A 14,570-nucleotide genomic window follows, 5' to 3' on the forward strand; every position below is an offset into this window, starting at 1 on the left:
TTGAGGATCAATATTTACACCTGTCCAGCTGCTTGGGACAGCTCAAAACACAGCCAGAGGTGCCCTGGGGGCTGGAAAATGTGACCTTTTTCTCCAGCCCTCTGTGAGTGACACCAGAACTGTGTTTGACGTGACTCAGAACCAAACTTTGGAAATGTTGTAGGGAGTTGACTCAGACAAACCTTTATTTTTAGAAATAATAAAATAGGCTAGAATGGATAGAGATTTAAAGAGAAATACTGATTATATTGTATGGGCAAGGACCCTCCCAATTCTCCTTAATTGGAGGGGAAAGGGGAGAGAGTGTGATGGGTGAAATCCTAAAGTGTAAATTCCTCAACAGGCACAGATGTCAGCCTTTACTTGCTAAACTCCTGGATTCATATCCATAGATTGTTAAACATTTGTTTCATGTGAAGGTGTCAAATTTAACCACCTTCCTGCACTCATGCTCTGGGTTCCATTTGGAATTCTGCAGCCTGGAAATTCAAACCACAGCAGAGCAGGGGACAGGCAGAACGTGTGTCTTGTTGTGCCAGCCACTTACACTTCTTTTAATGGTTTGGAAGAAGAGATGATTTGACAAGGAACAGAGCCCAGACAATGTAATTTAGAACATCTAATCCAGAAGCAGTAAAAAGCAGGGACAAGGGGGTGCCTGGGGAACTCTCCCTGGCACTGACACAAGTTCAGCAGTTCCATCAGTGGAAATCTGCAGGGATGGAGAGCAGAGCTTGGATTTTGATTCACCTTAACGTTGCTAAAGAACAAGCACAAATGTGGTGCCTGGCAAATGCTGCTCAGTTCTGGTTATAAATAAGAAATCCTCTTGGTCTCAGCAGGGCAGGATTCTGGTCTCATTCACAGGGGTCTATCCAGTTTCATTTTTATCTGGAACAAATTCTTAAACAGGAATTATTATTCTGTGCATATAGATTATGTCATGACAGGATAATCCACTACCACAGTAATGTGCTTGCTGACAGTTTAGCAATCTCATTGAGGAAACTAAGCCAAACATTCAAAAATTTTAATAATTATTAGAAAAACTTTTCATTTTCATGTATTTGAACCCCACCCCCTGTATCTGAAGGGAACAAAAATCTATATGCTCTGATTTCCATGCCAACATTTGTTCAGGGCTCTTCTGGTAGGTGTTTGTGTTGTGCCTGAATGCAGAAGAGATAAATAAACTGCCAGGAAGATCAATTTTTGTGTTCTGGCCCTGCTTGTGTCACCTGAGTGCTGGGGCTGCTGTCACCCACAGTTATTATTCCTGTAGATGCCCAGTCCTTGTTTTGAGCTCTCATCATATGAGAAGTTCCTCAGAGATTGAGTTTATCCCTATAATGTTTTATCTTGATGAAATCAGGTTTTTATTTCCTTTGCAGGAGGAATTGCTCAGGGAAGAGCTTGTTACTGCAACAGCTCCGAGCAGCCCGTAAAGAGGCCTTGGAGCTTCTCCATAAAGCTCCTGTTCCAGCTGAGAAACTGCACCCAGAAAGGCTGCAAGACACAGGTTCCTCTCATGAAAATCAAAACCAACCTTGTGAAGTGAGGCAAGAGACAAATGAGGTGGTTCCCAGGAAATTGGTGGAATTGGAACCAGCCAAGGAAAGTCCTCCCTTTTCAAGCTGTGGAGGCAACAGAGCTGAGACAGAGAAAGAGAACAAAATGGAAGCTGAGAAAATTCAAAATGCAGGAGATGCTCCAGAGTGTCCTCTAATTACAGCAGAATTGCCAAGGTATCCCACAGGAAAAGTAATCAATGGGTTTGGATGTGGCTCCTTTGATTGTCCAGGATTAAAGAAAATTGCTCACCTGGGCTGTGAGTTGGAGCAAGAGGGTGTCTGGTTTTGTTACCTGGAAAGAACAACAGTCCTGGCAGCTCCTGCTGGGAGGTTTAGAAGCAGCCTCAGTGGGGCCTGGAATTAGATGAGCTCTGGCACTTCTGACATTAGAAATTGAGCCTTTTCCTTTAGCTTTTATTCTCCAGAAGAAGAGGATAATGCAGTATTGATCTCCTTTAGGAACAACAGCCCTGAGATTTCCTAAGCACAGCTTCCTAGAAAATAGGTCTGGAAGGGTCAGTCTCCCTGTGCCAATAAAGAGTGAGGTAAAATCTAATATCTCCTGGCAGATCTTTATAGAACTTGCTCTTGAAATCCTCAATGGTGAGGATTCCTTGACTCCCAGGTAGTACATTTTGCTGTTTGATTATCCTTAGAGTTGTAAAGCTTTTCATTAAGTCTAATTTAAATTATCCCCTCTCCAATTTAAGCTTATTTTTGTTGTGTTCCCGGAAGGGATGGAAAATGGTTTATTCTGTGTCTGAGTTTAAAACACCTTTTACAAACTGGAAGATGTTTCAGTCTCCCGTTGTAATTTTTTTTTTCTTCCAAACAAAGGAATTCTGACTCTTTGCCAACAAGAAAAGTGCAGGTTCTTGGAGTTACAAACTACACCCTTGAGGAACGTCACAGGAATATCTTGGGAAGCTTTAAAAAAACAGAAATAAGTGTGATATCAGTTGAGGAAATTGCAGAGTTATTTGGGCCTCTGCCTCCCTGGGCTTAGTTAAATGTAGTGTATTCTGCAGAAGGTCTAATTTCAAAGTGAAATCAGGTGCACGTGCCCAACTGTTTGGGAGAGCTCCATTATGCTGCCTTTTCAAAGGTTATATCCTGCTATTTTCAGAGTGAAATTTAACATTCTGACTTTGACATATGAGCCCTGGAAAGAATCAGGATCTGCCTGCTCTGGAGACTATTACTGTGTCAGAGTTAAACACTTGCCTGCCCTGCCATTAGACACCTCAGCTCCTGTGTACCTGCTGCAAAAGGCACGGGGTTGGTTGCAGGGGTTTTTCCCTCTGGAGTTCCTGACATTAAGCTCATTGTTTCCATCAGGAATACTAAACTCCATTCCTGTTTCCATGAGAAATACTAAACTCCATTTTGGTTAGCCTGAGATGGCAGCCCATGGGCAGGCAAGAATGTGGGTTATTTACTGTCTCTGAGTGATAACTCAGTGATTTTAACTGATTTCAGTTTTTTCTCTTGCTATTCTAATTATTGCTGGGGCACCTGGGGCTGGAGGAATTCAGAAAAAGCTGAACTTTGTGTTTGCCATGGAAATGGCAGATAAAATCCAATGGGAGGTCTTGGGGTCAGGGGAACTTTATCTCTGTCATATCCTATAGCAGATGGGAAAGGAAATGGATTTAGATTGGGAATCTTGGTGTGGAGATGGGGAGTGACACAAACACATCTCTGCTTAAAGGAGTTTTCATCTCCAGATAGATCATCACCACTTATCAGAAGTTTGATCACTGTTCCTTTTCTTTGAGTTTTTTTTCCTTCTTAGAGAGATTATTTAATTCACTGACAAGTTCTTGTATCCCCCCACAAACACCAGAATTTCATTCCAAATCTATTTTAGCCTCTCATGTCATGATTCCCCCTCAAGTGTATGGTGTAAATACGAGAGAAAAAAAAAAAGAAGTGCAACCAGATGAACAAGGAGCTTTTTTTCCCAAGTGAGAAGTAATCTGTGTATTTTTCAGGAGAGAAGGAAGTGAAAGAGAGCTGTCCCAAAAGGAAGAGGAGATGGAGGAGAGGCAGAGGAGATGCAGAGTGCAGGAGCAGCTGGAGCAGTGGCAGCCTGAGCTCTCGGTGTGGGGGAAGCAGCCCATGGCAGAGAACACCCCACTCCTGTTCCACACGGTCAGTGCCTCAGCCTGGGGCTGGCAGGGGCAAAAGGTCATTTTTTATTGCATTGTTTCAAATATGTTTGTTATGGAGCACCATCAGCTGAGGAGAGGAGCAGCCCTACAGCTCTTCTCACACTAAAGGAGAAGAATTCTCCACTTTCCTGGGCAGGGAGAGGTGCCCAAGCAGCTGCCCCCAGTTCTGACCTGGCCTCAGTGTCATCTCCTTCACAGCAGCCAGAGTCTCCCACATGAATTTTCATAACTTTTCCTAAAAACGTGAAGTATTTTTGCTGTCTCTGCTGAGTCCTGCCTTCTTCTCTGCCCCAGCAGCTTTATAGTTCACTTTTGTGGATTGGTTTTGAAGATTGTGGGTTTAATAATAGGTTTTACTCCTGATTAAGGGGGCATGAAACTATTCTGATTTTAGCCACAGCCTAACTATGAGTTGGAGGACAGGGCTGCTGTTACTCCTCAGAAGATTTATCTCTGTCCTTGCCCTTTAGCAGGGGGGCTGGAATGAGATGAGCTTTAGGATCACTCCCAACCCAACCCAACCCATTCCATGATTCTGTGACAAACAGTCCTTCATCCATCCATGCACTGATTTTGCTGAACACAAGGCCAGGTGAGAAGGTCAGAGGAGCTGAGAAACAGCAGAACCACCACGAATCCACCACAATGATTTATTTGGGTTAATGCCAATCACAAAGCTCTTTTGTCAGTACAAAAGCTCAAAGACTTCACAGCCCTAGATTTGGGGCTGGACCATTCAGGTTTGATTTGCAAATTGATTGCTGTGGTTGTGGAGATTTGAAAGCTCATTTTATTTAGCATTGGATTAGTCAATGAGGAGGAGTAAAGGACTAAAAAGCTCCCAGCTGAGTTTCCCTCTGCCAGCCTGCCTTGACAAGGACAGTGCCCAGAGCTCTGCTCTGGAGTGTAAAGCTTGTGGATCCTTTGGACTTGCTCCTCCCTGGCTTCTGGCAGGTACCACCCACTTCCAGTTAGCCCTTGTGAAGCTGCAAACACTCTCCTGCTCCTCAGAAATCCACGTGGGCTTTGCTTTCTCCTTCCTGACAATGCACCAGACAATGCAGAATTACTCTGTGTTTGCTCATTTCCCATATTTGCTGCGCTGATGCCAATAACACGAGGATGGGTTGGGTGATGTGCTTTGTCTGGAGCAGAGCTCAGGGTGGATCTGTGCTGGAACTGGAGTTGTAAATATTCCCCTTAGGGATGGGATGATGTTCCAGTTGTGGCAGCAGGGACAGGGACATTTCTCAGCTCCTGCTGCCTGTGCAAACTGCTCCCAGGGCCCAGAAAGAGGGAGAGGGACTCATGACACAGTGACAGGACAAGGGACAGTGGGTTTAACCAGAGGGTTAAGGTGGGATTTTGGGGATAAATTCTTCCCTGTGAGGGTGGGCAGGCCCTGGCACAGGGTGCCCAGAGAAGCTGTGGCTGCCCCTGGATCCCTGGAGGTGTCCAAGGCCAGGCTGGAGCAGCCTGGGATGGTGGAAGGTGTCCCTGCCCATGGCAGGGAGTAAAATGGGATGATTTTTATGGTCCTTCCCACCCAAACCATTCCAAGATCCCAAACTAAGTGCCAGCCTCCAGGGGAGCCTGCCTGACCTCCCAAGGCACTGATGGTAAAAACAAATCAGCACAACCCATAATAACCATGTCATCTGGGCAACTCTGCTCTTAGTTCTTATTCAGAAATATTCATTATTAAAATTTAGACTAAAAATGTATCAACATAATCTATCAAATACAACAGTCTTTTATAAGATTACTTGAAATTCCCTTTGATAGCAGCATTTTTTTTCCTTTGAGTTTGAACAAGGTTTTCTTTTCTTTCTTTTTTTTTTTTATGAGCCCAGACAGAAAAACTTGACTGTTTTGACATTTAAAACTAAAAGCCCCTGTAATTTGGCAGCTATGTCTCAGTGAAAAGATCTAATATCTATATATAAACACATATATTCAAAGAACAAGCCCCAGTGTTTGAGGGAGTAGCACACTTGCAAATTTGTTTTGTAAGTCCTTTGTTTTGGCAGTGATAGATGTTCAGATCTGGAACACTTGTCACAGTTTCCAGAATTCTTCTGACCATTTATAATGTACATAAATAATTGAATTGAATAATAATCAGAGGGAAAGTTTAGAAACTCTGCAATTACTGTAGCTGAGGTGCTGGGAAAGACTGGCAAAGGAAATTTAAAAAGCTGCATTAGGGTTACATTAGAGTTCTTGTCTAAAATGTAAAAGCAGATTTAATGCACTGTCTCCTTTTTCTTAACCCAGTTCAGTCAAACTCTGTCCTCAGATTCACTCTGAGAGTCAGGGTTGGGGAGAGGTGACTTGAGAGGCTGAAAATTCACTTCCAGGGGCATTTCAGCTGCTGAAGAAGGGGCTGAGATCCAGTGGATTTTCCAGACATGCAAGTGCCAATTCCCTGGGAAATTCCCAGTGGGTTCTTGCTAAGAATTCTGCTAAGAATTCAAGTCCATGTCTGTAGGTGTCTGAATACTTGGGTGATCTGGATCACCTCTTAGTTTAAAAAATAATGCAGGGAAAAGCCTGATTTTTTTAATGCTACATTTTGGTGTTTTTTTTCTCTGCACCATCCAAACTTTTGGTGAAATTTAAAACTGGCATGAGTTGATCTCTTCTGAAGTTGGATCCCCTAACCACATTTTAACCTTTGGATTTTTTCAGAACTGATGCAAGCACCTGGAGTTCTGTGAAAGCCAGCAGAGTGGTGGTGTGATCCTTGCTGTAGGGCCAGGATGAATTAATAGTTTAAAAGGAACAACAGAGGGATTGTTTCATGATTTGAGCAGCGTTATTGATGAGGGAGACAGAAGGAATGCTCACAGGATGTAAAGCAGTTAAATGGAGGATGTAAAATGAAATGGGTCTGATCTGCCTCTTCATTCATCTTGCTTATTATGATAAGTAACTCAGTGCTGATGTTGTTTTCCTGTCACATTCCCATTAGGTGGGATCCAGATAATGGTGGTAACTTTTGCCAGGCTCAGAGCTGAGTTTTATGTCAGGAGCAGCACAATGAGGTTATTCTAAGGGTGGATATCACAGGATCCCAGACTGCTCTGGGTGGGAAGGGACCTTAAATCCCATCCTGTCCCACCCCTGGGACACCTTCCACTATCCCAGCCTGGCCTTGGACACTTGCAGGGATCCAGGAGCACCCTGTGCCAGGGCCTCCCCACCCTCCCAGGGAACAATTCCTTCCCAAAATCCCATCTAACCCTGTCCTCTGGCAGTGAGAAGCCTTTGGGGAAGACAAAGCAGGATCTGCAGGTGAGAGCAGGGCAGGTAGGGAGGGCAGTGCTCCCAAAGGAGCAGCAGAGCAGCTCCAGTGAGGGTGGCCAGTTGTGGCAAATGTGTGGCAATGAGGAAGGTCCAAGATGAAGAGCAAAAAACCAAGGCAGGGACAGGACCCAAGGTCAGCCCAGTGATCACCCAGAGGGTCTGGAGTGATGGGACAGGGCTGAGCTGGAGCCACAAAGTCAGAGCAGGCAGTGAAGTGAGGGAGGTGAGGCCAGGGAGAGGTAGAGCTGCTCTGCAGCTTGTCCAAGACCAAGGGAAATGTCTCTGGTGATAAAGCAGCTTCACAGAGCTCCTTTCCCAGCAGCCCCATGTGAGATAAAACCCCTGAGCTTTGGCCTTGAGCAACTGCAGCCAAACCCCTGCATGGCCCATCCAGCCCTGGAATTCATTTAACACAGAACAACTGCAATTTAGCTTGCACTCATCTCTTTTATTATTGGGACAAAGTAGGTGCTTTCAGCAGGGCTTCAGCTTGATTCTCCATTTATTGCTTTATCATGATATGGCAGAACAAGATAATGTTGTTGGAGAGCTATTAGGAGCCACCTTGTAACCCAGCCCCTTATAAACAGAGTTTTATCTCCCTTACCCAGCCAGAGTGGTTGGGAAATGAATGTGTTGACTCATACTGTGGCATCTCATTTTTCTTGGCATTCACAATCACTTGGGCTAACCTCGTATCAGTAATTACATTACCATGATCCTCATCTCATTGCAGCTTAGCCTTACAGCTGCCTTACAAAACCAAAACATCCAGGGACAACAGAGTCATTCTACCTTAACAAATAGATGATGTGGGTACTTTCCTTTCCATCTTGTAAACACAGGCTCCATCACCTTTTTGTCAAAATCAGCAGGTTCTTTATGTTAACACGCCTTGGTGTCAGGGAGAATTCCCAGCCACAAGATGTTCTACTTGCATTGCCACAAAATTACCAACAGATTGTGGTCAAATCCTTCCTTACCCTTTGATGGCCTCATTCTCTCTTTGATCTGATATTTCTTCTGGGGAAAATCCCTGACAAAAATCCATATTTACCACCCAGAGTGGTGCTGAAGTGCTGCACATTCTGCTACTGGGACATTTATCCTGCATCATCATGGTCTGCCCGAAAGGAGGGATTGATTCCCAAAACTTATGCAAATATTTTTAGTTCAGTTACTGGCCCCAAAAGTTATTTTTAAGTAGGAGGTGCCTTGATCTGCAAATTGTCAGTGAAATGCTTTTGATTCTTTACCTGTCTTCCTTAAATAGGTGCCTGTGATTGCCATTGCTGTTCCACGGGTGTTTTTGATCTTTTTAGGGCGATGGTGCTGACATCAGCATTGGAAATTGCCCTTTTCTTCCATCTCTGGGTTCTTCAAGGACGTTGTGGATCCCAGGATCCCAACCCAGCACTTCACCTGCTGGACCAGGGCACTTGGGCCCCTCCCCAGCTCTGCTGGAGCTGCTCTCATGACTGCACTGAGGTGATGGCCTCAGCACTATTTAAAAATACACCACTTTTATTGCTGGGTGGAAAATGCATAAGGAAAAGGACTGTAAGAAAGTCAAATTAATGTCTCCCCTTAAAGAATGGACAAAGACCTGATCAACCACTCATGAAGGAATGAGGAATATTCATGAAGGAATAGGTTTTGTGTCACTTCCTTACAGAAATGCCAATTTATCCCCCAAAATGTGGTGCAGTGCATCTATTTGGAAAAGCTGAGGAAACTTATCAAATCTTTTTCTGATTATAACGACTTTGTGACACAGTAGTTGAATTTTTCTGTATCTGCGTTACTCCAGAGGTGATCCTGGTAGTACAAATCACCTGTAACCAAATATTTTCATAGACACTGGACCAAAGCAACTGCATCTTTGTAAATGTAATTATAACAACATTTATCCCTTACTATTATTTTAATATAGCTTTAAACCCCCCATTAATTGTAAAAAAATCACCGAATATTTCCTACACTAATTTTTTTTTCAGCCACCAGAGCTGAGTTTGGGTTTTGCTTGGCTCCAGGTGCTCTCCCTGCTGGGTTGATGCCAAGGTTCTGGCCAGCAGTGCTGTGCCCAACAGCCACCAGATGGCTCCTGAATTCCTCCTTTTTCTTTTTTTTTTTTTTTCCCTGCCAGGCATTTAATGAGTTCCTGAAACAAGATTAAAATCTCTTATACTTAATGAACCCGCTGCCTCGACTCAAGAAAGGCTTAAAAATAAACTAAGGCAATTAGAGATGGAGTTAAACTTAGCACACAGAGACAGAAGGCCAAGATTCCTGTTTGTGCCACCAGCCCAGCACACAGCATTTGGAATTGGTGGAAGATCCCAGGGAAATGTTTTTTTTTTCAGCATGGGTGGCTGGCAGCTGGCACAGAGCCTGTGTTTCTGGCCTCCTCTTCATCTTCTCACAATGTGCCAGGGAAGGCAAATGGGGGGATTTGCTGGCACAGCACTTTGGTGGAGAAGCTGCTTCCTGCTGTCCCTGGCTCTGGGCACAAATCCCAGGAGCTGAGCTCAGATCTGACCTAAGGATTTGCCTTAAGAGGCAAGAAAAGGGTCTAGGCCTGAGGTGTCTGTGTTATAAACACCTCCCTCCACTCAGGAGGAGTTTGCTCTCCCTGTCCCAGAGTCAGGAATGGGATGGAAGTGCCCAGGCACTGTTAGGGCAGGTTGTATTTCCCATCCTCATGGCTCCTCTGCCCAGTCCTGCTCACACCACCAGAGCAGCTCCAAGAGCCACACAGTCAAGCTGCTTTCATAACCTTTGGCTGCTTTAAGAGATTTCCCAGACAAATTGCTGTAGGAATGCTCAGAACCAGGAAATTCATCCTGAATTCAACAGGATCACCAAAAAACCATGGAGAACCTTCCATGTAAACCTGGAGACCCACTCTGATGCTTCCCAAGGGCTCCCACATTTGTGCTTTTTCCAGCTGTGGAAGGAACTGAAGAACCAGGGCTTTACAAAGCAATGAGGTCTTGCAGTGCTTTTTCTCTGACTGCAATTTGAAAAGGCCCCAGGATAATGTGAGCTATTTAATCCTTTATATTCCTCGGCATATCCTGGAAGTGATTAAAATGAGTTCAGGCTTATTCCTCAATCCACTCCTGCCTGAGTTTGACAGATGGGAACATTCGTTGCTGTTGCTTAAGGGAAAGGTTAATACAGGGAAAAGGAGCAGAGTTTCCAGGATTCCATGCATGAACTTGCTGCCAGTAGAGGTCCTGAATACTCCTCCATTCACATTAGCAGGATGTTCACATTAAACTTGAAGACAATAATATAAAAATGTCCACGAGCCGAATTCTATTTCTCATTCTGGAGAGGGCAAGAGGACACAAAACCACCTCTGGGCTTTTTGTCTCCTCAAGTCCTGCTGTGTGCCAGGCCCTGTGCTGGCAGCAGGAAGAGCTGCCCTGGGTTTGCTCTGAACAAGTGCCAGTCACGTTTAATTACACAGAGAAACAAACACTTTGTGCCTTGATTCTCTCTCTTGGAAATATCAAAATAGAATTCCCAGCTCCTGGCCTTACCTCAGGGCTGTGATCACTGATGCTATTTGTAGATGAAAGGAGGCTGAACCTGCCCCTCTGTTTTTTCCAAGGAGATGTACAGGCTTGTCTGTTAAAGGAACTGCAAGGATTTAAACTGCACCCCTGGTCTCTCTCCTGCCTTCTTGTTCAGCATTTACTTAGGTTGGGCTCATGTTCCAAATCTCAGCACACAGGGGGATTAAGCTTGGTCACAACTTGTAAACACATTATTCCACAAATACTCATTATGGGGCATTATTTTCAGTGGCAGGGAATGGAATTCAGGGCTTTATCTGAGATTATGGAGTGGAAGAATCGTGTGCAGTTATTTTTATTTTGCAAACACAGAGCTCTGCCCAGCTCTGTGCCAAGCACCTGGAGTTCCCACCAGCTTCAGGGAACACTGTAAGCACTTAGCAGTTCTCAGGATCACAAAGCCACAAATTCACAGGTCTGAAGGGTTGTCTGGAGGGTGTTTTATAGCTGGGGAGAAGAGCACAGAGCCTGTGACAAACTGGATACAATCTGTTATAATTGGCAGCTGGCAGTCTGTAAAACTGCTCAGAACCACTTTAGCTCTGCTAAAACTTCCTGATAAAGCAGCTGAGCAGAGTTTCCTCCCCCAGACCCTTTATTTTCCTTTATTTCTTTGGGGATTTCCACAGAGTATCAGGGGAAATACATGAAAGAGAGAAAGAGATAGGAAGAAAAAACGAGGCTTTCCCCAAGTTGATAAACATATGGCGAATCACAGAACCAATCCCAAATGGTTTGGGTTGGAAGGCATCTTAAAGATTATCTTATTCCCATCCCTTGAGAATCTCCTGGAGTATCCAAACAGAGCCATTTCCATGGGATTTAAACCCAGCTTGGAGCATGTCCCAAATGCCAGCCCAGATTTCAGATGCCTGAGGACCAATTCCACACTCTGTCCCACCATTTCCAAGTGACCACCTGCAATTCCCTTCCCTTTGGAGGTTCTGGAAGTCCTGAAACAGTTTCATTCTGTTTTCTGGAATGAAAACATTACATTTTTTGTGTGAGGCAGGTTGGAATCCTTTGAAGAACAAGTTGTGGAAGATGCAGATAAGGACACGCTGAGGGGGCTGAGAGGCCACAACACTTTTAGGAGCAGGAAAGAGAACAGAGGTTAATTTTGACAGTTTGTTGATAATTTTACACTCTTCTTCTTCAAAGCACTTTACAGAGTCTTGATAATTAATCCAGCAAGACAGGGAGCAGGATAAGGAAATATTATCCTCACTTTACAGTTCCACAGAGAAAGACTTCCATCCCAGAGCCAGGACTGAGGCACAAATTCCCCATTCCCAATCTTGCACTCACATGAAATGTGTAAGTAATTAAACTTCCTTTACTCATTTCAGCTGCTTCTCATTAACCAGGAGTATAAACTCATTAGAGGAGGAACTTTTTGTTACATGTGCTCAGAACACCAGCACAATGAGGCTGGGAATCCTTCTGAGCCTCTCCAAGTGTTACTGGAGTGTAAACACCAATCATGGAAAAGGCACTTCTCATTTTTTAATGATTATGTCTCAGAAAGCAAACAAACTCAAATAAGACTCAGTGTTACTTTGGTTTAAATTCTAATGCACTTCTCAGGTCAGTGTTTACCTGAGCTGAGGATTTGTCAGAAAAATTTCCCATTTTTAAAAAATAAAAAAGAAATTATATGTAAAAAAGCTGTTTTGAATGGCTTTTTGAACTTGTTGAATTTGGACCAGAATTATTTTGATCCTGTGTGATCCACAGCATCTCTCTGCTAGCAAATCTCATTATGGACCAGATCCTTTTCCTCCCATGGAAGAGGGTTTATCCACATCTTTGATAGATGAGCCATTAACTCCAGTGAAGCAGCTGAGAATTCCCTCAGTGCAGTTAAGAGGTTTTATTCTTCATACCCAAGACTAAGAATAATTGTCCAGAGCAAGAAAACTTTCAGCAAAGACATTTTCTTTATTATTATATTTTAAACTTAAACTCTCACGATCTGGAGTGCCCTAAGTGAATTGAAAACTATGGAGATCAGAGCAAATAATGCTCCATTACACAGCTCCCTGAGTCCCTGCAATCTCCCTTGGCAGAGTTATCTGCTTTGGAGCATCATAATTCCTCCATTTGAGCAATCTGAGGCTCATCCACAGCAGAAATTTCAATACCATCTTGCCCCCATCATGTTTTTCAGATCCATAAGCTCAGCACGATGCTGAGAAAGGCAGTGGTGCCACGGAGTGACTCTGGTACAGAAATGCATTTACAGAAAGACCATTCAGACCATTAAACATCAATTGTGCTCTCCTTTTTTTGTCAGGAAAAGTCAACTTCCTTATTCCAGAGTGTTCTGCCAGTTGCATGCAGGCGCTGCAGATCCTCCTCTCCTCATTCTCACCCGTTGCTCCCACTTTGCAGTGATAAAGCAGTTTTTTTTGAATGGTTTCAAGGTTTATTCCACGCTTTAATGTGGAGTTTCGAATCACCTAACAGATGGCATTGTCATCATTTTTCCTTCCCCACAGAATGAAAATGAACAAACACTTGACATTTCCAATATGTCTTCATCTAATGCAAGAATTTTTAGAATAGTGATAATCTGCTTTGCCTTAGATGGCCAGAATTGTTAAATGTGTCCTGAATCTCCTTACATTTCCCACTATGGCTGTGTGGAAAATAGGGATATAACCACACAATCATCATGGTTCTGTCTTGTACCACGAGCTCTGTCCAGGGCAGAGCAGGAACATGGAACACCAGAGCAGCAGCTGTGGAATGAGAGGGGAAGGTTCATTAGAGAAATTAGCTCGAGCTGCTCCAGCACTTAGAAATCAGCTCACATTTACAAACCCACAGCAGATGCATCCTTTGGCAAAAGACTTCTGCAGTCAGTAATTTGCCATTCATCAGGGATTGCCTCTTAAATCTGGGATCCAAGCTAGGGTGCAGATGACATAGGAGGATAAATTTAGACAGGGCTGAAAACAATTATTTTGATTAAACCTCCAGCCAATGAGAGTGGCAGTCTTCCTATTCCTCCCCTCACTCACTCCTCTGTGGTGAAGGAGGAGACTGTGAGTTTAACTTCTTTTCCTTTTCCATGCAGTTTGGCTGGAGCTTTTGCTGTCCAGTGGAGTAGGGAGAGTATTTGGATGGAATGTGCTCCCTTGGTTCCACGTTAGTGTTGGAAAAGGTGCTGGGAGGGAAATATTGAAGTTTTATTTAACTGAAAAGGAGAGAGTGTATCTATTAAAGTAAAAAAAAAATTGGTTTTTCCTTGGCCTATCCTGCTACTGGGACAACTCCTTGGACTGGATGAGTTGATTCTGCTGGGAAATCTTTGTGAAGTTGTTGCCTGGCTCCTAAACTTTTCCTTGGTCATTCCAGCTTTGACATTAACGTTTCCCAGGCTTTGAAACTCTTTGTCCAATTTAACATGGATGTGTAGGAAGAGTAATACTAACTACTCTTTAAAAAACATCAACAAAAGCATCATTTAAACCACTCTGATCTATTTTATTAGAAACAAAATTATGTTAATCTTGGCTGGCAATCTTGTGTCCACCAGGCCTTGGCTTGCTGTCATCATAAACAGCTCTGGTTTAACATAATAATAATATGGAGGTAAATTGCCACTTTTTAAAATGAATTTTTAATGAATAGTAGTTTCCTTTAGGATTATTGAGCCTCTGTGGAAGCTCAGCACCACTGTCACTGCATTATTTACTGTCCTGAAGTTATTTTGCAGTTCCTTTTCCCTGTGGTTGCTGCTCCTCCTTGAACTGTTGTTATGAGACAGTGGAGGAGAAAAAAAAGTCCAAAGCTGGGGATGGGAAACTGAGCTGAAGGACTGGAACTTGTAATGACATAAACTATAATTGCAAAATAAAATAGCGAGAATTTGGGAAGAGGAAATTTTATCTTATTTACTCTTTGGTAATTGTTGGCGCTTGACT

The 14,570-nt window shown here is 43.6% G+C and overlaps 1 protein-coding gene across 1 annotated transcript in view; it reads left to right on the plus strand.

The window, feature by feature from the left end:
* DNAAF8 (dynein axonemal assembly factor 8) overlaps positions 1-14,570 on the plus strand; it is a gene marked incomplete at its 5' end in the record, with an annotated part of 86,905 nt that overhangs the window by 8,360 nt on the left and 63,975 nt on the right. The window contains 2 exons of the mRNA XM_083872312.1: positions 1,392-1,745; positions 3,566-3,725. Coding sequence (XP_083728438.1) covers positions 1,392-1,745; positions 3,566-3,725 — 514 coding nt within the window. The remainder of the gene's footprint in view (positions 1-1,391; positions 1,746-3,565; positions 3,726-14,570) is intronic.

Source organism: Zosterops lateralis (genome assembly GCF_965231275.1).
Source record: "Zosterops lateralis genome assembly, chromosome: 15".
Lineage (NCBI taxonomy): Eukaryota > Metazoa > Chordata > Aves > Passeriformes > Zosteropidae > Zosterops > Zosterops lateralis.